General features: G+C 44.0%; 1 protein-coding gene across 1 annotated transcript in view; it reads right to left on the reverse strand.

Moving 5' to 3' along the window:
• Positions 1 to 5,887: 5,887 nt before the first annotated feature.
• gna13b (guanine nucleotide binding protein (G protein), alpha 13b) overlaps positions 5,888 to 17,277 on the reverse strand; it is a 33,615-nt gene continuing 22,225 nt past the window's right edge. The window contains exons 3-5 of the mRNA XM_085785132.1: positions 15,763 to 15,813; positions 14,172 to 14,372; positions 5,888 to 12,725 (exon numbers count right to left, since the gene is read on the reverse strand). Coding sequence (XP_085641258.1) covers positions 12,354 to 12,725; positions 14,172 to 14,372; positions 15,763 to 15,813 — 624 coding nt within the window. The 3' untranslated portion in view covers positions 5,888 to 12,353. The remainder of the gene's footprint in view (positions 12,726 to 14,171; positions 14,373 to 15,762; positions 15,814 to 17,277) is intronic.

Genomic DNA, 17,277 nt, shown 5'->3' on the forward strand with positions numbered 1-17,277 from the left:
TCAGGAAAAAGGCACTGTTGTCATGGATACTGAGGCATCGTGAGCATCCCTCAGATTAAAGGGATAGTTCACCCTAGAATGATATTTCGCTCATTATCTACTCACCCTCATGTTGACTAAGGGCTGGGAGAAGTTTCAGATTCCTCCGTGGCTTCTCTGAGTTACAGGGGGTCTCGGCATAGCAGTGCATGTCCATATAACGGTTGCAAAGGGACACCGGAGCTCTTCGTAAAAAAACACACACAAAAAAACATCCAAATACCTCCATGATGCTCGTATGTAATGTCCGTCTTGTGCTGAAGCCCCAAATTGCGTAATTGTCCCGAAAAAAATTAAATAAGTCTATATTTTAAGCTTGTTTGTAGCGGAAGCTTCTCGAAGCTCCTCTTCCTGGTCCGTCCAAATCTCGCGTGATTCGCAGTAACTGCACTGACGCATGCTGACGCCGGCGCAAATCACGCGAGATTTGGACGGACCAGGAAGAGGAGCTTCGAGAAGCTTCCGCTACAAACAAGCTTAAAATATAGACTTATTTAATTTTTTTCGGGACAATTACGCAATTTGGGGCTTCAGCACAAGACGGACATTACATACGAGCATCATGGAGGTATTTGGATGTTTTTTTGTGTGTGTTTTTTTACGAAGAGCTCCGGTGTCCCTTTGCAACCATTATATGGACATGCACTGCTATGCCGAGACCCCCTGTAACTCAGAGAAGCCACGGAGGAATCTGAAACTTCTCCCAGCCCTTAGTCAACATGAGGGTGAGTAGATAATGAGCGAAATATCATTCTAGGGTGAACTATCCCTTTAAAGTCATGATATGTATAAGAGGCCTCTGTCCTATCATGGTTGTAGATTGCTGCTCATGACTGTGTAACTGTCTGACTCTCTGAACAGCTGCATGTAGCTGTCTCACCCCTGCTGGACGCACATGACCTCACTTCTCCAGTCTCAGCCCTCATGGCTTTGACATGTTAAAGGGGAATTGCCGTTTTTTTACAATCTGGACCTTATTTCTAGCATAAAATACGATCATTTACTCCCCCAGATAACTTTGGTGTCATTACAAGTCGTTCCGATGAAATTAGCTCCAGCTGAGAGCCGCGTATATCCATATGATGTGAGTCTACAGGGCAGCGGAATGCAGCCTCTAAATAACACATTATCTGCTGTGAAACTCGTTCATTTCACCAATATTTTGTTATGATACGCTAGTGCTATTCCCCTCTGAGTCCGGGGTTAGCTGTTATCAACATCCGGGGTCTGTAGGTTGACCTACTGACCTCTGACCTGGATGATGTCATCTCTGAGCGCTGCCCGGCTCATTCTGATAGTAATCATTCTGCTTTGGCATTCCGGTCCATTTTTAGCTCAACTAGCCAGAGCTTTAGTAAGTCCAGGGGCGTCATTTATCAAAGAGGGTGTAAAACTGCTACTAAATATTTGCGTACGGCGAAAAGACGAAAATGGCGTACACCCTAAATATTTACACCTTTTTCAGATCAATCAAACTGTGCGTACGCACAACTCTCCGCAATAGATCACACAGGACTCAAGAATGGTGCACACGTGAACACACCTCTTACTCCGCCCCCGGAACGCCTATATACAACTATATATGGTCAGCACGTGCATATTTAATTAGCCATGTGCTCTCTGTGGTGCAGCAACAAGTGACAACAAAGTGACAACGGAGACAACGGGCGGAGGACGGGGGAAAGAAGCGGAACTTCTCCGCTTCTCCGAAAGCAGATACACGGGCAATAAATCAGTCAGAAAAATGATCTTGCATTTTAATAAGCTACAATAAAAACAAAAACCTCCCAAATCTCAACAAAAGGGAGCAGAAAGAAGAAGAATCTTATGTAATCTGCCCCTTTATCCCAGAAAATCTTTTTTTTTTTTTTTTTTACACCTAGATGTTAAAGCAGATATCAGTGGAATGTTTTTGTTAATATAAGTCCTAAATAGTCCTATTTTCCGTCAGCAATCACTTACATGAAGTATTTCAGCCTAAACACGAGTCTCTCCGTCACTCTGCTCTGCTGTAACCCGAGGAGAAAATTTTCCTTGTGGGATACAAGTGTTATCCAATGAGGGGAGAGAACGGCATGAAGGGCTGTGTGTGCAGCCAAGGGATGCGCGTGAATGTGGTGACGTAGCACGAGGACCAATTGATGCCTGACAAGGGCGGGGGCTGCTAACTCATGGTGCGAAACTCGTACTTTGTGTTTTTCCTTCCTGTGAAGTCATACCAGTTCGATCTGGTACGAGTTCACGGGTCGGAAGTTACGAGTGGCCGTTATAGGGAACTTTCACAGACAACAGGACGGTAAAAACACGAGCTACGGGTTACCTGGAACGCTACCAAGTCGTAGTTGTGACTTGAAGCTGTAACTTACGGTTTCAAAAGCCTGCCTTGAACACAGCATTAGCCGAAACGGCCGTGCCACTGATATCTGCTTTAAAACAATGTAGGAAGCAGGACGATAGTTACCATTACTTTGCACGCCGTTCCACTACACAGTTACAGCTCTACTGGACTCGGTTTAGGTCATTTTCCATTAGGCTACAGCTGAGTCCTTCACAGTTCCTCCTCAGGGCCGCGTCGTCTCACTCTTTATTCTCTCGTCAGCTCCAAACACACGTGCACCTCGTTAACTCAGGTGACAGAATAATAACAGTCTAGGCTGCAGACCCGATGTGTTTTTAAACTTGGGTTTGATCCTTGTCGGACGTCACACAGCCTAATCAAAAAAGCAAAATCCACAATCCGCTCTGTTTATCAATTAACATCGAGCCTAGTGTTATTATAGAGCGGGTTGGATTGCCAGCATCAACGGCCCACCACTACCACAATTACTTCAAAAAATCCTACTGTGCTCTTCTAAATGTACTCCGCTCCTCTCTCCCTCTCACACTGCAGTTCTCTGACTCAGCAACGGTGTCGCCAATTCCTCCTGTTCCTCAAAAAAGGCGTACGCCAGGGTCAAAATGGGTGTAAATGTCCGCACTTTTCCCCATCAGGTTTTGGCTTGATAGATCCCAAATTTGGCGGAGAAAAGTGCGTACGCACAAAACGGGGGGAAAATGGCGTAAAAAAAGGTGTATCCACAATGATAAATGAGGCCCCAGGTTGTGGAGAGGAAGCCTGTGGAAGCTGAACTTCATCCAGCTGCTCATTTTGTTCTGACAAGTCGGAAACACGCAGAAATGAACCATATTAGCGGTAGCAACAAGCCGCCCTGTACGGCGCTCAGAGATGACATCATCCAGGTCAGAGGTCAGTGGGTCAACCTACAGATCCCGGATGTTGATAACAGCTAACCCCGGACTCAGAGGGGAATAGCACTAGCGTATCATAACAAAATATTGGTGAAATGAACGAGTTCCGCTGCAGATAACGTGTTATTTAGAGGCTGCATTCTGCTGCCCTGTAGACTCACATTACTCACGCGGCTCTTGTCTGGAGCTAATTTTGTCAGAACGACTTGTAATGACACCAAAGTTATCTGGGTGAGTAAATGATCGCATTTTATGCTAGAAATAAGGTCCAGATTGTAAAAAACCACAGTTACCCTTTAAGTCATCAGTAGACAATCAGCCTTGATGCATGGGGGAAGGATCCACAGCTTAAGCTGGAATAGAAAATGTAGCCATGCAGTCTGTGTCCTGTCTGTCTGTGTCTGTTGTGATCTTGCACACATTCATGTCATTGATATGATATTCAACATTTAACAATAGCAATACTGCAGCAGTGGTGGTTCATCCTGCGTGAGCCTTATCCTTCTTTATCTCCTGACTTCTCTGCTGCAAAGATGTGAGGAAGACATTTGACAGGAGAGACTCCACATGAAGCTCTTCCCCCAAGTCCCCTCCTCCTGCCCCTCAGATTGTCTCCACAGCCACGACCAGAGCACGTGTTCAGCTCACCAAATCTTTTCTTAATCACTGTATCCTCTTTATTTAAACTGTTTTTGATGATGATTTGATCTTTTTTAATGTAACTTTTTTTCTGTTTTTTTTTTGTTTGAGTAGGAGCAGGTGACTGCCGCACTGGTTTCCTTATGTATTTTTTAAATAAAATGTCCAATCTCTGATTCCCTTGTGTCTAGTGTGGTGTTTGCTGGGCCAATAGGATGCAAGGGTAGAGGGCCACTGTGTGTGTGTAGTAAATGGATAGAGGAATTTAAAGCTATTCCACAGACTCCTCTGAACTAATATGATTAGCCTTGAGTCCCGAGTAGTTTTATCAGTACAGAGCCCCTAAAGGGTCATGGAAGGATTTTTTTTTTTGCAAGATCTCGCAAAAGTATTGCGAGATCTCGAAAAAAAAAAAAAGTCCTTCCATGTCCCTTTAGGGGCTCTGTATATCAGTGACTTTGAAATACAGCTTCTCCAATATTTTACACAGACTGTAGCAAAGTCTCCCAGCTGTTCACACTGTGCATATAAGTGGTAAAACAGCGCCCTCTAATGGCTACGTAGCAAGGTCTTCTGCCCTGTGATAGACTGGCAACATGTCCAGGGTGTAGAGAGATGGCAGCAGTGGTAGCAATGAATGCATGTTTTATGGGCAAACACCCTCCAATGTATGGCAAATAGATTTAACATTTAAAAGCTAAGTTTGACTCTCTGGAATTAACATTGTAGATATCAACAACAACACTAGTCGTAATTATATTTTGAGTAGTTGGATTTTTGATTCTGTAAGATATCTGTAATTCAGTTTTGCCTAGTCAAAAAGAACATTTCAGATATTTGCAACTATATTCTTCCTAGGACAAATGACGTCACTTTTGCCATTCATGTGTATGGGGTTTGTCATTACAGATATCTACAATTCAGTTGCAGATATCCGCTATGTGAATTACGGATATCTGTAACTGAGTTATAATTCTATTATAATAGTTTGAGATATCTACAACATCATTTTGATTAGTCATTATTCCATTTACAGATATCAACAACGTCATTTCGCCCAGTCAAAACTTAATTTAAGATATCTGAAAAGGGACATGTTTCATATGTAATCCACTGCATTTGCGCCTAAGTGAAGTTTTACTATATAATAATAGGCGGTGATTCTAGTTGTATCTTTATAGGATATATTCCTTTGGCTTCTTAGTAAAACACAATACTTTGTCAATAATGTTTTGCTGTCTTTTTTTTTATAGCAAGTAGGGTTTCAAAATTCCAGGAATTTTCAAAGTTGGAAACTCTCCATGGGAATTAACGGGATTATATGAGAATAAACGGGAATAAATCCAAAATTTACAAAATTGAAGGTTGGATCTTAACAGGAAACTTAAATATAGTTGGGGAAAATATATTGCATATTAATGCAAGTACACTTGAATATCTATGCTATTCCTCAGTCACATGTACACAGCACACTGCTAACTGCAGGGCTGTTGAGGCCACGCCCACTACATGCACTGTGCATTCCTCCATCACATGCACAGATGATCTCTTGAACCCTGGAGGCCACACTTTTGGGGGTCATTTTACTATTTGATTGGGTGGGGGAGGGGGTGAGTAATATTTTACTCACATTCATGTTTTTGTTGTTCAGTAAAAGAATTGATTGTTCATACAAGAATTAAAACTTGATAAGTTCTACTCACAAATAAATCTGTTTAAATGTCATGTTTTTTAATTGTATTATTTAGCATGGATGCCTGCTTATGACAAAACAAAATATTTACATTTATGTTTGAATATGATACAGTTTGTTCCCATAATTTCCCATTTGGAATATTTCCAAAATTCCCCAGCTTAACTTCCCATGGAAAGTTTCTGGAAATTAACTGGAAATTTTCCACCCCTTTGCAACCCTAATAGCAAGACAGGAAAGTGGAGAAAAGAGTGAGAGCGCAGACAGTTATTTTTTATAAAAACAGCTGGATTTATTCAGAGTAGAAGGTCAGACAGTATAAGTTAGACTGTACAATGAAAGCTTGACTATCTGGAAATACCACGACTGAGAAGAGAAATGTTTGTAAATGACTTAGTATGACAACGTCAGACTGTTTGGGTGACATAAAAAAAAACAAGACACAGTATAAAACCTTTGTTTACATGATTAGAGAGTCGAGGCAGAGTGTGGAGAAGAGGCACTAACAATCAGTATATTTGGCAGATTTTTCCTGATGTAATTACAGACACGTTTCTAACAAACACTGGCATTAACAGAATCATTAGTCAGTGAGATTGTGATTGAACCCAACATAAAACAAAGGTGTGGCTGTGGAGCAGTGCTGTTGCATAGTTTGGACTATGTACAGTGACACCGGTTTCCTCTCACAGGTATTTACAACCGAACACTTTTCAAAAAAAAAAAAAGCAGCTTTTTTTTCTCAGTCCAACTGTTGATCACAACACTGATCAGGGCAGGTCCACTCAGGACGCAGTGGACGCCGGCATCACTAAACAACATACAGTAAGGCAAAAACTCTGGGAACAGGAATCAAACCAGGTGGTCGCTGTTCCCAGATCAGAAACCCCTGTGGAGGATCACAGGGCGTGAAAGCACCTAACAGCAGCAGTGTCTCAGTATCTGCTGACTCATCTAAAGTGGGAAGGTGAACATGCGAGTGAACCTACAGCACGGAGAAGTCAAAGGAGACTGAGACGGACTGGTCTGAGATCTGAAGGCAGACATGTATAGTGGTGTGGGCGCTGGGCATCTGCATCGGACACAATCTGAACCTTTCTGAAAAATACAATTAGGTCTTTGTAGAAGAGTTAGTTTGCTGCGTGGAGGAGCAGAGGGAGGGGTCGAACTTTTCTCACTGCTCCAGACTTCTCTCAACTACTTGTCACCATCAGACTGTTTAACAACGGGCACTGTCACCCCACAACTTTCACACTACAAAGACACAGAGAAGGCACAGGCTTCATGGGGACAGTCAGAAGGACGTGTGCTGCACTCCAGCTCTTCAGGCAGTCGGACAACTCTTCCAGATGTTTAAAGGGGACATATTATGGATATATCACTTTTTTAACATACAGTATATCTGGGTGTTTGTCTTGCCTTCCGGCCCCCAAAATGTGAGAATTGACAATAAAATATGTAATTCTCAGGCTCCCTAGATAGAAATCCATGTGGTTTTACAAGTTGTTGTCTACAAATGATATAACTAGTTTTGGAATTTGCATAATCCCACCCCTACCTCATTTGCATTTAAAGGGACAGGCACTGAAACCAGTCGTTCTGAACAGGGCTGTTTTGAGAGGATGAAAAGAGCTGTGAGGTTTGATCCTTGGGGTATTTTAACCAAAGCATGTCACAGACATGTCTTTAAGACACCTGGGAACTATTTTAATTTGTGGAAAGGGGGCATAATATGTCTCCTTTAAAGCAGAGCTGTGATGTGAAGAGCTTCTGGCAGCCTGGGAGAACTTTCAAACATCATGATGTTGGTGTTGAGTCTGAAGACACCATCCTTTCGTGTGTGCAGTAACAAGGGAGATACGGGCAGAGCTGGCACAAAGCTAATTAGCTTAGCTCAAACGCTGGAAGTGTATAGGTAGTGTTAGCCTGCCTCCTACCTGAGCCGAAATCAGCAGTCAGAAGCTGATTTCATTTTAGCTCTAAACTCTGTAAATCACATTATTAACATTTCAAACATTTTAGGCGAGAAAGTAGCCGTTTAGATCAGCAGTGTGTCGTTAATTTGTCAAAATTCCATCTGTTTACAATTTTGTTTGGACGAATTCGGCGCTACTCAAGCTAGCCGTTGTGACCAACGCACTTCCGGTTACTTTCACAAAATAAAACCGTTGCCCTTTACATACAGAAAACCATGACGATACAATTTGTGCTTTTACTTTAAAATAGGAAGCTAACCTACCCTCGATGTAGCTAGCTTGAACTAAAATAAACCGTCTTTGCTTGAACCCTCCGTTTTGACCGATCTCGTCCCGTTACCGGCATCTGACCGCTCAAGATGCCTTACCGGAGAGTTTTGTCAGCTCTGAGACGAAGATCGCCCCGCCGGTTTCCGTTTAGAGTTGCTGAAGAGTTTCTCTGATGACTTTAGGTGGAGGCAGGCTAACACTACCTATACACTTCCAGTGTTTGAGCTAATTACGGGCGATACGGCTCTATCTCCCTTGTTACTGCACGCACAGTCGAAAGGATGGTGTCTATCTGCTTGTCATGGACTCAGGAGTGAGGCAAAAAACGAAAAAAAAAATATTGGCGTATCCCTTTAAACTCTGACTCTTGTGAATGATCAAATGTATGACGACGGATGAAACCCACGTGCTTCAGAAGGACGTCACTGCTCAGACTGGATCAATGTGATGTCACAGAGGCTCCGTTAAAGAGCAACAGCATGTGGAGCGTCATCACTCAGCCATCTGCTCATCAATACACAGTCTGTGCTCCAGTCATCAAGAGCAGGTTTGTTGAGCGCTGACAAGAGGCTGTATCAGGGTCCTGGCCTCAGCTGCTATGACTTCATGCTGTGTGTGTTCGTAGGCTTTCTTCTGACCCAAAGTGATGACATGACAAAGATCCATACAAAGGGGCCTCTGCTGGGTTTTTACTTTGGCTGTCCCAGCAGCAGCAGAACAGACACACTGTGTTTGTGTGTGACACACACAAACACACAGATTTATCCTAGTGCATACAGGCTGACAGAGGGAGAACTGTTGTGACTGGCGCTGCACAGTTTGAGGAATTCACAGAGATTTTGTCAGGCCTGTTGGTCAACTTCCTCTTTTAGAGCTGGGAACACACACACACACACACCAAAATCAGCCATGTGACTTCATTGCTCCATGCTAGCACACACACTGAGTGACAGCAGACTCCTGGTTGGTCTCAAAATGTTTCCTACCGTTGTAAATGATAATTTACTCAAAATAAATCAAACTGAGGAATGTGAAGAATGTGATGTAAATAGAAATGAAGACGATGCTCATGATGTTGTTGCATCTTACTGATCTGACTGTACTGACGGCCTGACAGACTGACATCCTGAAAATGGGTTGAACTGAGGGTCTAAGGACAGAGGATGGTTGTTATGATGCCATGTAAAGCCCTTTGAGACAAACTGTTTGTCAAAATGGGCTATACAAATAAAATTACCTTGTCTTGCCTATGACATCCATCAAAGTAACTGTGGTGCCAGCAGAGTCTGATGTCTGAATGCAAACCAAGTTTAAATCTGCACCGCAGCTCCACTGGTTCTTCTCTTTAAGGCTCAGTACAGGGCTCCAGACTGCCCCTAAATCAGTGTTTTTCAACCTTGGGGTCGGGACCCCATGTGGGGTCGGGACCCCATGTGGGGTCGCCTGAAATGTCTAGTAATTGATAAAATAAATTACTGATAAAAATACTCTTTTAACTAATTATTGTTCTTTTTAAAATTATGATTAAAAACACCACACACACAATCTTAAACAACTGTATTCTATACTTGCACTTTCTCGACATTAAATCGAGTTCAAATAAAATGCGAGGCGACTCGGAGAATCTGTTATCTGTCATTTCAGGTGTCAGGCCAGTGTGAGGGAGGATCATGAATGAAAAGGAAATGTGAATATTTGCTTTGATTTGCATCAATTTACAGAGTGCACCCCTACATTTTCTGCTTGCGCCCCTAACATTTTGAGTTCAAGGGTCAGGGCGCTCCTTGAGATGTAATTTGAACAGTTGAGAACAGCTGACAGGAGATGGGTAGATATCAACCTGTATGGAAGATTCTGCTGCTCGCCTCCATCTCTCTCAGACACCGGCCTTTCAGTCTGAAACACCTCCAGTGTAGACAGAGGGCAAGACACTGTATCTGTGGGGTAACTGGGGCAAGCCCAAACTAAGATTAGCAATTAGCTTCCATTAGCATTCAAAACAAAAATGATAAAGATAAGAGTTGGCCCTCTGCTGATCCTGTCAAGTCTCTTTAAAATGGATCTGGGAGTCAGATTGAACATCTGTAGCATCTTCTACATGGAGATCATCTTCAGTGATGATGAGTTAGCACGGAGCAAGTTCACTGGAGGACTTTGGCGTTCAGGAAGAAGCTGATTATCCTACACCGCCTTAAGACAAACCACCAGGCGCCCTCTTCTCTTTTAAATAAACAAAGTCAAAATGGAATCAAAATAACACTCGCGGTCATACATACACGTTGGTGGAGGGTTACATCAGCTGTTAGTGAGGTTGGCGTGAGGGAAACAGGATGATGAATTAGAAAATGGAGTTAAGGACAATGTGAACTATATAGAACCTATACACCGCAGTGAGAGGGGTCATTAGTAACAGACAGGCTGGCTTTATCCCTTTTCTTTTGAGTTAGCCGTTAGGTGAGGAAGGGACTGGTGGACATGAACAGGTACCTTCAGAGAGCACAGACCAGCCTGGAAGAAAATGTTGGGATGGGATGTGATGGGGTTTCTCTGTTAATGTCACCGTTCTTAACCTGGACCACATCATCCACCATCAGCACTCTGAAGCATGAATGGGACAGTGTTATTAGCACATGATGCTTCTAACTCACCTGACATCACTGTACACTCCTGGCTCTCCACTAGCCTTTAACAGTTACATCTTTACAGTGATGATGGATTCAACAGGTTTCACGTGCTGCTTGCATCCGTACTTGGGCTCCTAGATGTTCTGGCCCAACGTATCTGTGGTGCTGCTTGTTGTAGTTTCCACACCGACATTAAATTAGGATTGCAAATCTTTTATTATCGATGAATCCAAGAGGATGTTATCAAATGTCTTGTTTTGTCCCTCCAACAATGATTCTCAATTTAGTCAAGTGTAAGACGAGGAAACACCACAAAGATCAATCACGTTTGTATTTCTGCTTGATAAACTTCCTTGATGAGGAACTGATTCTTCAGATCAACTTGGAAGAACTGAGATGATGTAAATTATTAAAGGGATATTTCAACATTTCGGCAAATTTGCCTATTGCCATAATCCCTATAGTCATAGCAGTAGGTTCATTACCTTTAAGTATCGGTGCAAGCTGTTTTTAGATCGGTGGGGTAGAGACGTGAGCTGCACGCTATTTCTACGTTTCCCTCATCAAAATAAATACACAATCCAACAACTCCAAAACGCTCTGGTCTGGTGGACAAGTTGTGACTTGCACATTCACCACGCTATGAAATAATAACGTATATTTATGTAACATTACGACAAATGAAGCAAATACTCGGAACTACTTGCTTTTGAAATCACTCCACCCAGCAGCCGCGTGTCTGGAATGTAGTTCCGGTTACGCATTCGCCTCCAAAACAAATCCGTCTCATAACGTTCCATTATTGTCTCATAGCGTGGTGAATGTGCAGGTCACAACTTCTCCACCAGAGTGTTTTGGAGTTGTTGGATTGTGTATTTGATGAGTTTGATGACTGAAACGTGTAATACCATATGCCTCCGTAGTGTTAGCTGAGCAGCTCGTGTCTCTGCTCCACCGTTCTAAAAACAGCTTGCATCGACAGTTAAAGGTAACAAACCTACTGCTATGACTATAGGGGTTATGGTGATAGGCGCATTTATATCCCTTTAAAGGCAGGTGTAAATGCAAAGGCACGTGGGTTAGATGACACAAAACAAAACATAGCAAATAGCAGGTGGAAATGTGGCCAGAACTGAGATGGTACGATGTGGTCCAGGCTGAAGGTGGCTACAGTTCTGATCGAGTTCTGCTGACCTACAGAGACAAAGACCCCACAACATTTGTCACATGGCTCGTTGAAGGGTGTTGGCATCAAGTGGGAGAAGTGGTTCAACAATGTGCCCTGAGAAAAAGAAAAAACATACGATACGTTTTGTGTGCTCTCTCTCGCCCCCCCCCCCCCCCGCAAAGACCTGGCGGCCGAGTAACCGAGCTCTCCACATCTCAGCGGCGCCTGCGAGAGGCTTTGGCGGCCGCTCAGTAAGACCAGAGCCCACACTCTGCTGCGGACAGACAGCAGAACCGTGTGTGGTGTGAAACGGGGCAACAAACACAGAGAAGAACGGGCCACACAGCCGAGTGTGGGGCATGGGACAGAGAGCGGGGGGGCGGGGGGGTTAGGGGGTGCTGAGGGCTCTGAGCCAGAACCGGGTATTAGAAGTCACAGTGAACAAGCTCAGTAAGACAGAGAGCAAGCGTGGGTAGGTGAGTGGGAGGGGGGGGGGCTGGTAGTAGTGGTGGCTTTAATACACAGTCAAAGTTCAAAAGTGTCACTGCCTGCTCCACTAAGGGACTGGCGGTGGTGGAGGCAGAGGGGGAGGGGGAGGGGGAGGGGAAAGGCTCCTCCTCCTCCTCCGCGCCTCCATCTGCCTCCACCCATCCCTCCTCCTCCTCCTCCTCCTCCTCCTCCTCCGGTCGGACCGCTCACTGCAGCATCAGCTGCTTGAGGTTGTCGTGGAGGATGGTGTCCTTGACGTCGCGGAACACCAGCCGGATGTTCTCCGTGTTGATGGCCGTGGTGAAGTGGTGGTAGAGCGGCTTCTGCTGCTGCTCGCGGCGCTTCTTGCGGAAGCACTCCACCAGGAAGCGCTGGACGTCGGCCAGGCTGCTGGGCTCGCCTGAGAACTCGGGGAAGTAGTCTTTGACGGACACCTGCTTCACCTTCTCCTCCAGCAGGTCCGTCTTGTTGAGGAACAGGATGATGGAGACGTTGCTGAAAACCCGGTTGTTGACGATGGTCTCGAAGATGTTGAGGGACTCGCTCAGCCGGTTCGTCTGCCGGTCCTCCATCAGCAGCTGGGGGGAGGAAGTAGGAGTCAAGGGTTGTTATGACAATGTCTCTCTGGAATGAGCAACAGGTTGGTTTAACAGGGCTTAGTACAGCAACAGAAGCACACATCTGCCTCCCTACACTGACATTATCTTATCCTCACTATTTATTAAAGGGTAATTGCCGTTTTTTTTACAATATGGGCCTTATTTCTAGCATAAAATACAATCATTTACTCACCCAGATAACTTTGGTGTCATTACAAGTCGTTCCGATGAAATTAGCTCCAGCCGAGAGCCGCGTATATCCATATAATGCGAGTACACAGGGCAGCGGAATGCAGCCTCTAAATAACACATTATCTGCTGTTCATTTCACCACTATTTCGTTATGATACGCTAGTGCTATTCCTCTCTGAGTCCGGGGTTAGCTGTTATCAACATCCGGGGTCTGTAGGTTGACCTACTAACCTCTGACCTGGATGATGTCATCTCTGAGCGCTGCCCGGCTCATTCTGATAATAATGATTCCGCTTCGGCATTCCGCCTTTTTTGCCTTTTATTTGATAGCACAGTGAGATAGACAGGAAAGGGGGAGGCAGAGAGAGGGGGAATGACATGCAGGAAAAGTCTGCCCGACGCAGGACCCGAACCGGGGACGCCTGCGTTTAGGACTGTAGCCTCTACATGGGGCGGCCGCCTTAACCACTGCGCCACGCACCGCCCCATTCGGGTCCATTTTTAGTGCAACTAGCCAGAGCTTTAGTAAGTCCAGGCTGCGCTTTGGGTTGTGAGCGCGCATGTCGCGCGTCTACATTGGACGGTATTATCAGTATAATCAGAGGCAATCATGAATGAGTTAGCCTCAGTTTCACGTCATTGTCACTGTCAGCCAGTTTGAAAAACATTTTACTGACTCGAGCCGCCACCCGCAGCAGCCAGCCCCCCCTCCTGAAATCCACCCGACTGCTGGGATCAGAATAATCCTGTTTTTTTGGTTCAAAGTTATCCCGATCCTACTAAAAAGTTTTGAACAACACAAACTGAGGGTTTGATCCAGATGAAAACCAAGATTGGATTAGGTGATATAATTCGATCTCAGAGTCTGTTTTTGGTTTTGAACAACCCATTTTCAAGATTTGATCCAATCTATTATCCAAAATCCCATCAGATGACTTTTGAACAACTGGGCCCTGGTGACCTGCTGAGGATGTGAGGACATCCCTGATGAGTCAACCAGCACAAGGCAGCAGGCCTCCAAGACACTGGCTGAGCTACTGACAGATGTTTTTAACACCTCCCTCTCTCTCCTCCTCTGTCATCCACTCACTGACCTGGAGAGCAGGGTTCCTGCGTTAGACTGCTCCTTCCTGGATTTATGTTCTGCCTTTTATAATAATTATTGCCCACACATTAGTCAACTAACAATCTGGAAATTCAACATCTGGTCTTTGTGTCCTCACTGTGACTCACCTGGTCGTATTCAGAGGAGGAGACGAGGAAAAGGATGGAAGTGACAGAGTCGAAGCATTCGAACCAGCGCCGCCGCTCAGAGCGCTGACCGCCCACGTCCACCATCTTGAAAGGCACATTCTTAATCTCAAAGTCGTACTCGTGGATCCCCTTGGTGGGCTTCCTAGCCAGAAGGATGTCCTGCTGGCTGGGGAGGTAGTCCTGCAAGCACAACGTTACATTTATGGAGTCATGAACCTCTATATACAAGGTCAATAAGCTTGCTGCTAGGTTAGCTTGTGAGGGGATGAGTTAAGACACAGCAACTTCAACAGCTCAGTGTACAGTCTGATAAACTACAAATTGCCCAGAATAGAGCTGCCAGACTTGTTTTACACTGCCTCATAAGAACTAACACAGAAAGTATGCATTGTAAACTTTCATGGTTAAAAGTAGAAAAAAGGCTTGCCTTAAGTACAGTCACATTCTTCAGCAATACTGTTTATTCCACCAAACCTGAGTTTTTACATAATCAAATTATCAGATGTAGTCAAATTCATAGTCATTCCACTAGATTAGCAGATGATGATCAAATTACATTACCATGCCCAAAATCTAACACTTAAAAAAAAGACAGTGCCATCAAGCTTTGGAATAACTGCCCTCTGCACATACGACAATCTAACAGCAAGTCCTCATTCAAATACCATCTAAGAATGCACTATTTAACAGCTGAGCAATAATCCAGTCAATTGTATCTCTGTTTTGTTCCTGTTAAATGAATGATTGATATGAAGACTAATACCAACTTGTTTAAATGCAGTCAAAGTAAGGCGTAAAAATGTAAGATTTCAAAGCACCAATGTACTGTTGTTAGTATTACTGCAAACACAATGTATTAAGATGTCTATTTGACTGATGTGATATTGAAAATATGATCTGTTTTTCTCTTTTCGATGTAAGGTCCCAGGAAGACTAGCTTATGCCATTGGCATCAGCTAATGGGGAACCTTTTAAAGGGATAGTTCATCCAAAATTCAAATTTCACTCATTTTCTACTCACCCTCTTGTCGACTAAGGGTTGGGAGAAGTTTCAGAGTCATCCGTGCCTTTTTGGCGTCTTTTTGACTCTGAAACTTCTCCCAACCCTTAGTCGACACTAGGATGGGTAGAAAATTAGTGAAATTTGAATTTTGGGTGAACTATCCCTTTCAATAAATAAATAAACAAACAAACAAACAGGAAGCTAAGGTCCTCAATAATAAAAAGGGAATTTTTGCATTGACTTTGAATTGCTTGTCATGGGCTTTAAGACTATCCCTCCACCACATCTTCATCTGGTAATGTGTCATTTCCTGTCTCTCATTCAGACTGTTTTTGTGTTTTTTTTAACTTTACTTGTGTTTGACTTGTGAGTTGTCCAGTAGCAACAGTACAATAGTGTGTTCACATCAGAACAGGACCGCGTGGAGACATGACTAGGGACAGGAAGGCAACAGTTTCACTTCTCTTTTCATTAAACCAGCTCAGTGCTATCAACCCCCATCTGTCCAAGCATGCACACTTGCCTGCTGGGAGTGGTGTGGTGTGGAGTGGAGTGGGCATGACTTACCGACTGTCCAAGTTTTTCCAAATTGTCCAGGAAATACTTGACCGACTCCCCCTGAGAGAAAAAAGAAGAGAAGAGAGTCACTTCAGCGGAAGACGTCTGAGCTCAGTCTCCATTGTCATGTCACATGATTCATCATTATATATCAATATGGAAGTGGGTCACATTAACATTAATTTTTCATGTTAGTGCCCCTAGAGTGAAAATGGTTGCTCTAAATCTGCAGAGCTGTGACAGACACCATGATAGCAGCAACATCAGCAACAACTGACAGAGGCCGGTGGTGGTTTAAAGCTGCAACCAGCCCTGGTTCTCTTCACATTCAGGAATAAAAGCAACAACTAAAGATGTCACCACGTGAAATGTATCACAGCTTTCTTATGTTTTATAGCTGTCAGTTAATTATTTGAATTAAGAAACTAAGCAACACTCTTTAAGAAGTAGGGCCCGACCGATTTATCGGCGAGCCGATTAAATCGGCCGATTATAGCCCATTTGAGAATAATCGGTAATCGGCCAAAACTCGCCGATTGTCGCCGATATTTTCAGAAATAAAATGCAGGGAATAAGACTTGGTTTTACTTTGAAAATGTTCCCCCATTTGAAAAGATCCCCCGACATTAGGCTATTTATCCTGTAGAGGGCGCATCCAACTGCATCCACTATCCACTAACCACCTCACAGCACAGCAGAGTGACTGAGCAGGACATGCTTTCCTTTTCTTTTCTTTTTTGCCACGGTCGGGTGAATTAATTAATACTCGTGACTCCGGCCGTGTTGGGTCTGAGATTCAACAAGCTGGTCGGGTTTTACCGTAGGCTAATTACAGGCAGTATGCCCGTTTATCACCAATAAACACAGTACCTAGATGAGGTGGGTGAGTGACTGAGCTGACTGAGGTTGTAACACGGGGGGGAGGAGGGGCGGCGGTGCGGGTCTCTGACTGCAGCGGGACTATCATGTCTCTGCTCCGTGAGACTGACCGCCTGTGAGCGCTGTGGGACCGGGGGCTCGCGGCAGCACCATAGACTGTTTAAAGAGGGCAGCAGCACCCGCTAATGGTTGAAAACAGCGGTGATACGTGCTTCCACGTCGGAGTCAACAAACCAGAAACGTCTGGAACAACATTGGAAAAAGTCGCAAAAAAAGAGAGAGAGAGAGAGAGACCGCCGTGCCGTGTAAAAACAACAACAACAAAAAAGTTTCACGTGTCATGACTTCCTGTATCTGGCCCTTCAAATTAAAAGCCTATAGCCTTTCACAGTTCAGTCATATTGATTTTGACTTAATTTTGACAAGACAGGGCTCCAAATGTTGTTGTTTTTTCCTGCAACCAATTGACCAAGGAAATTTTGGCAGCCCTAATTTATATATTATATAATTTATGTAGATATATTACTTAAATTAATACAATTTTAAAACTTTATATAAAAAGAAATAATCGGCCGATTAATCGGTTATCAGATTTTTTCCCCCCTAATAATCGGAATCGGCATCGGCTCCAAAACATCCATATCG

The sequence above is a fragment of the Trachurus japonicus genome, chromosome 8 (genome assembly GCF_045865225.1).
Source record: "Trachurus japonicus isolate A0001 chromosome 8, Traja_1.0".
Lineage (NCBI taxonomy): Eukaryota > Metazoa > Chordata > Actinopteri > Carangiformes > Carangidae > Trachurus > Trachurus japonicus.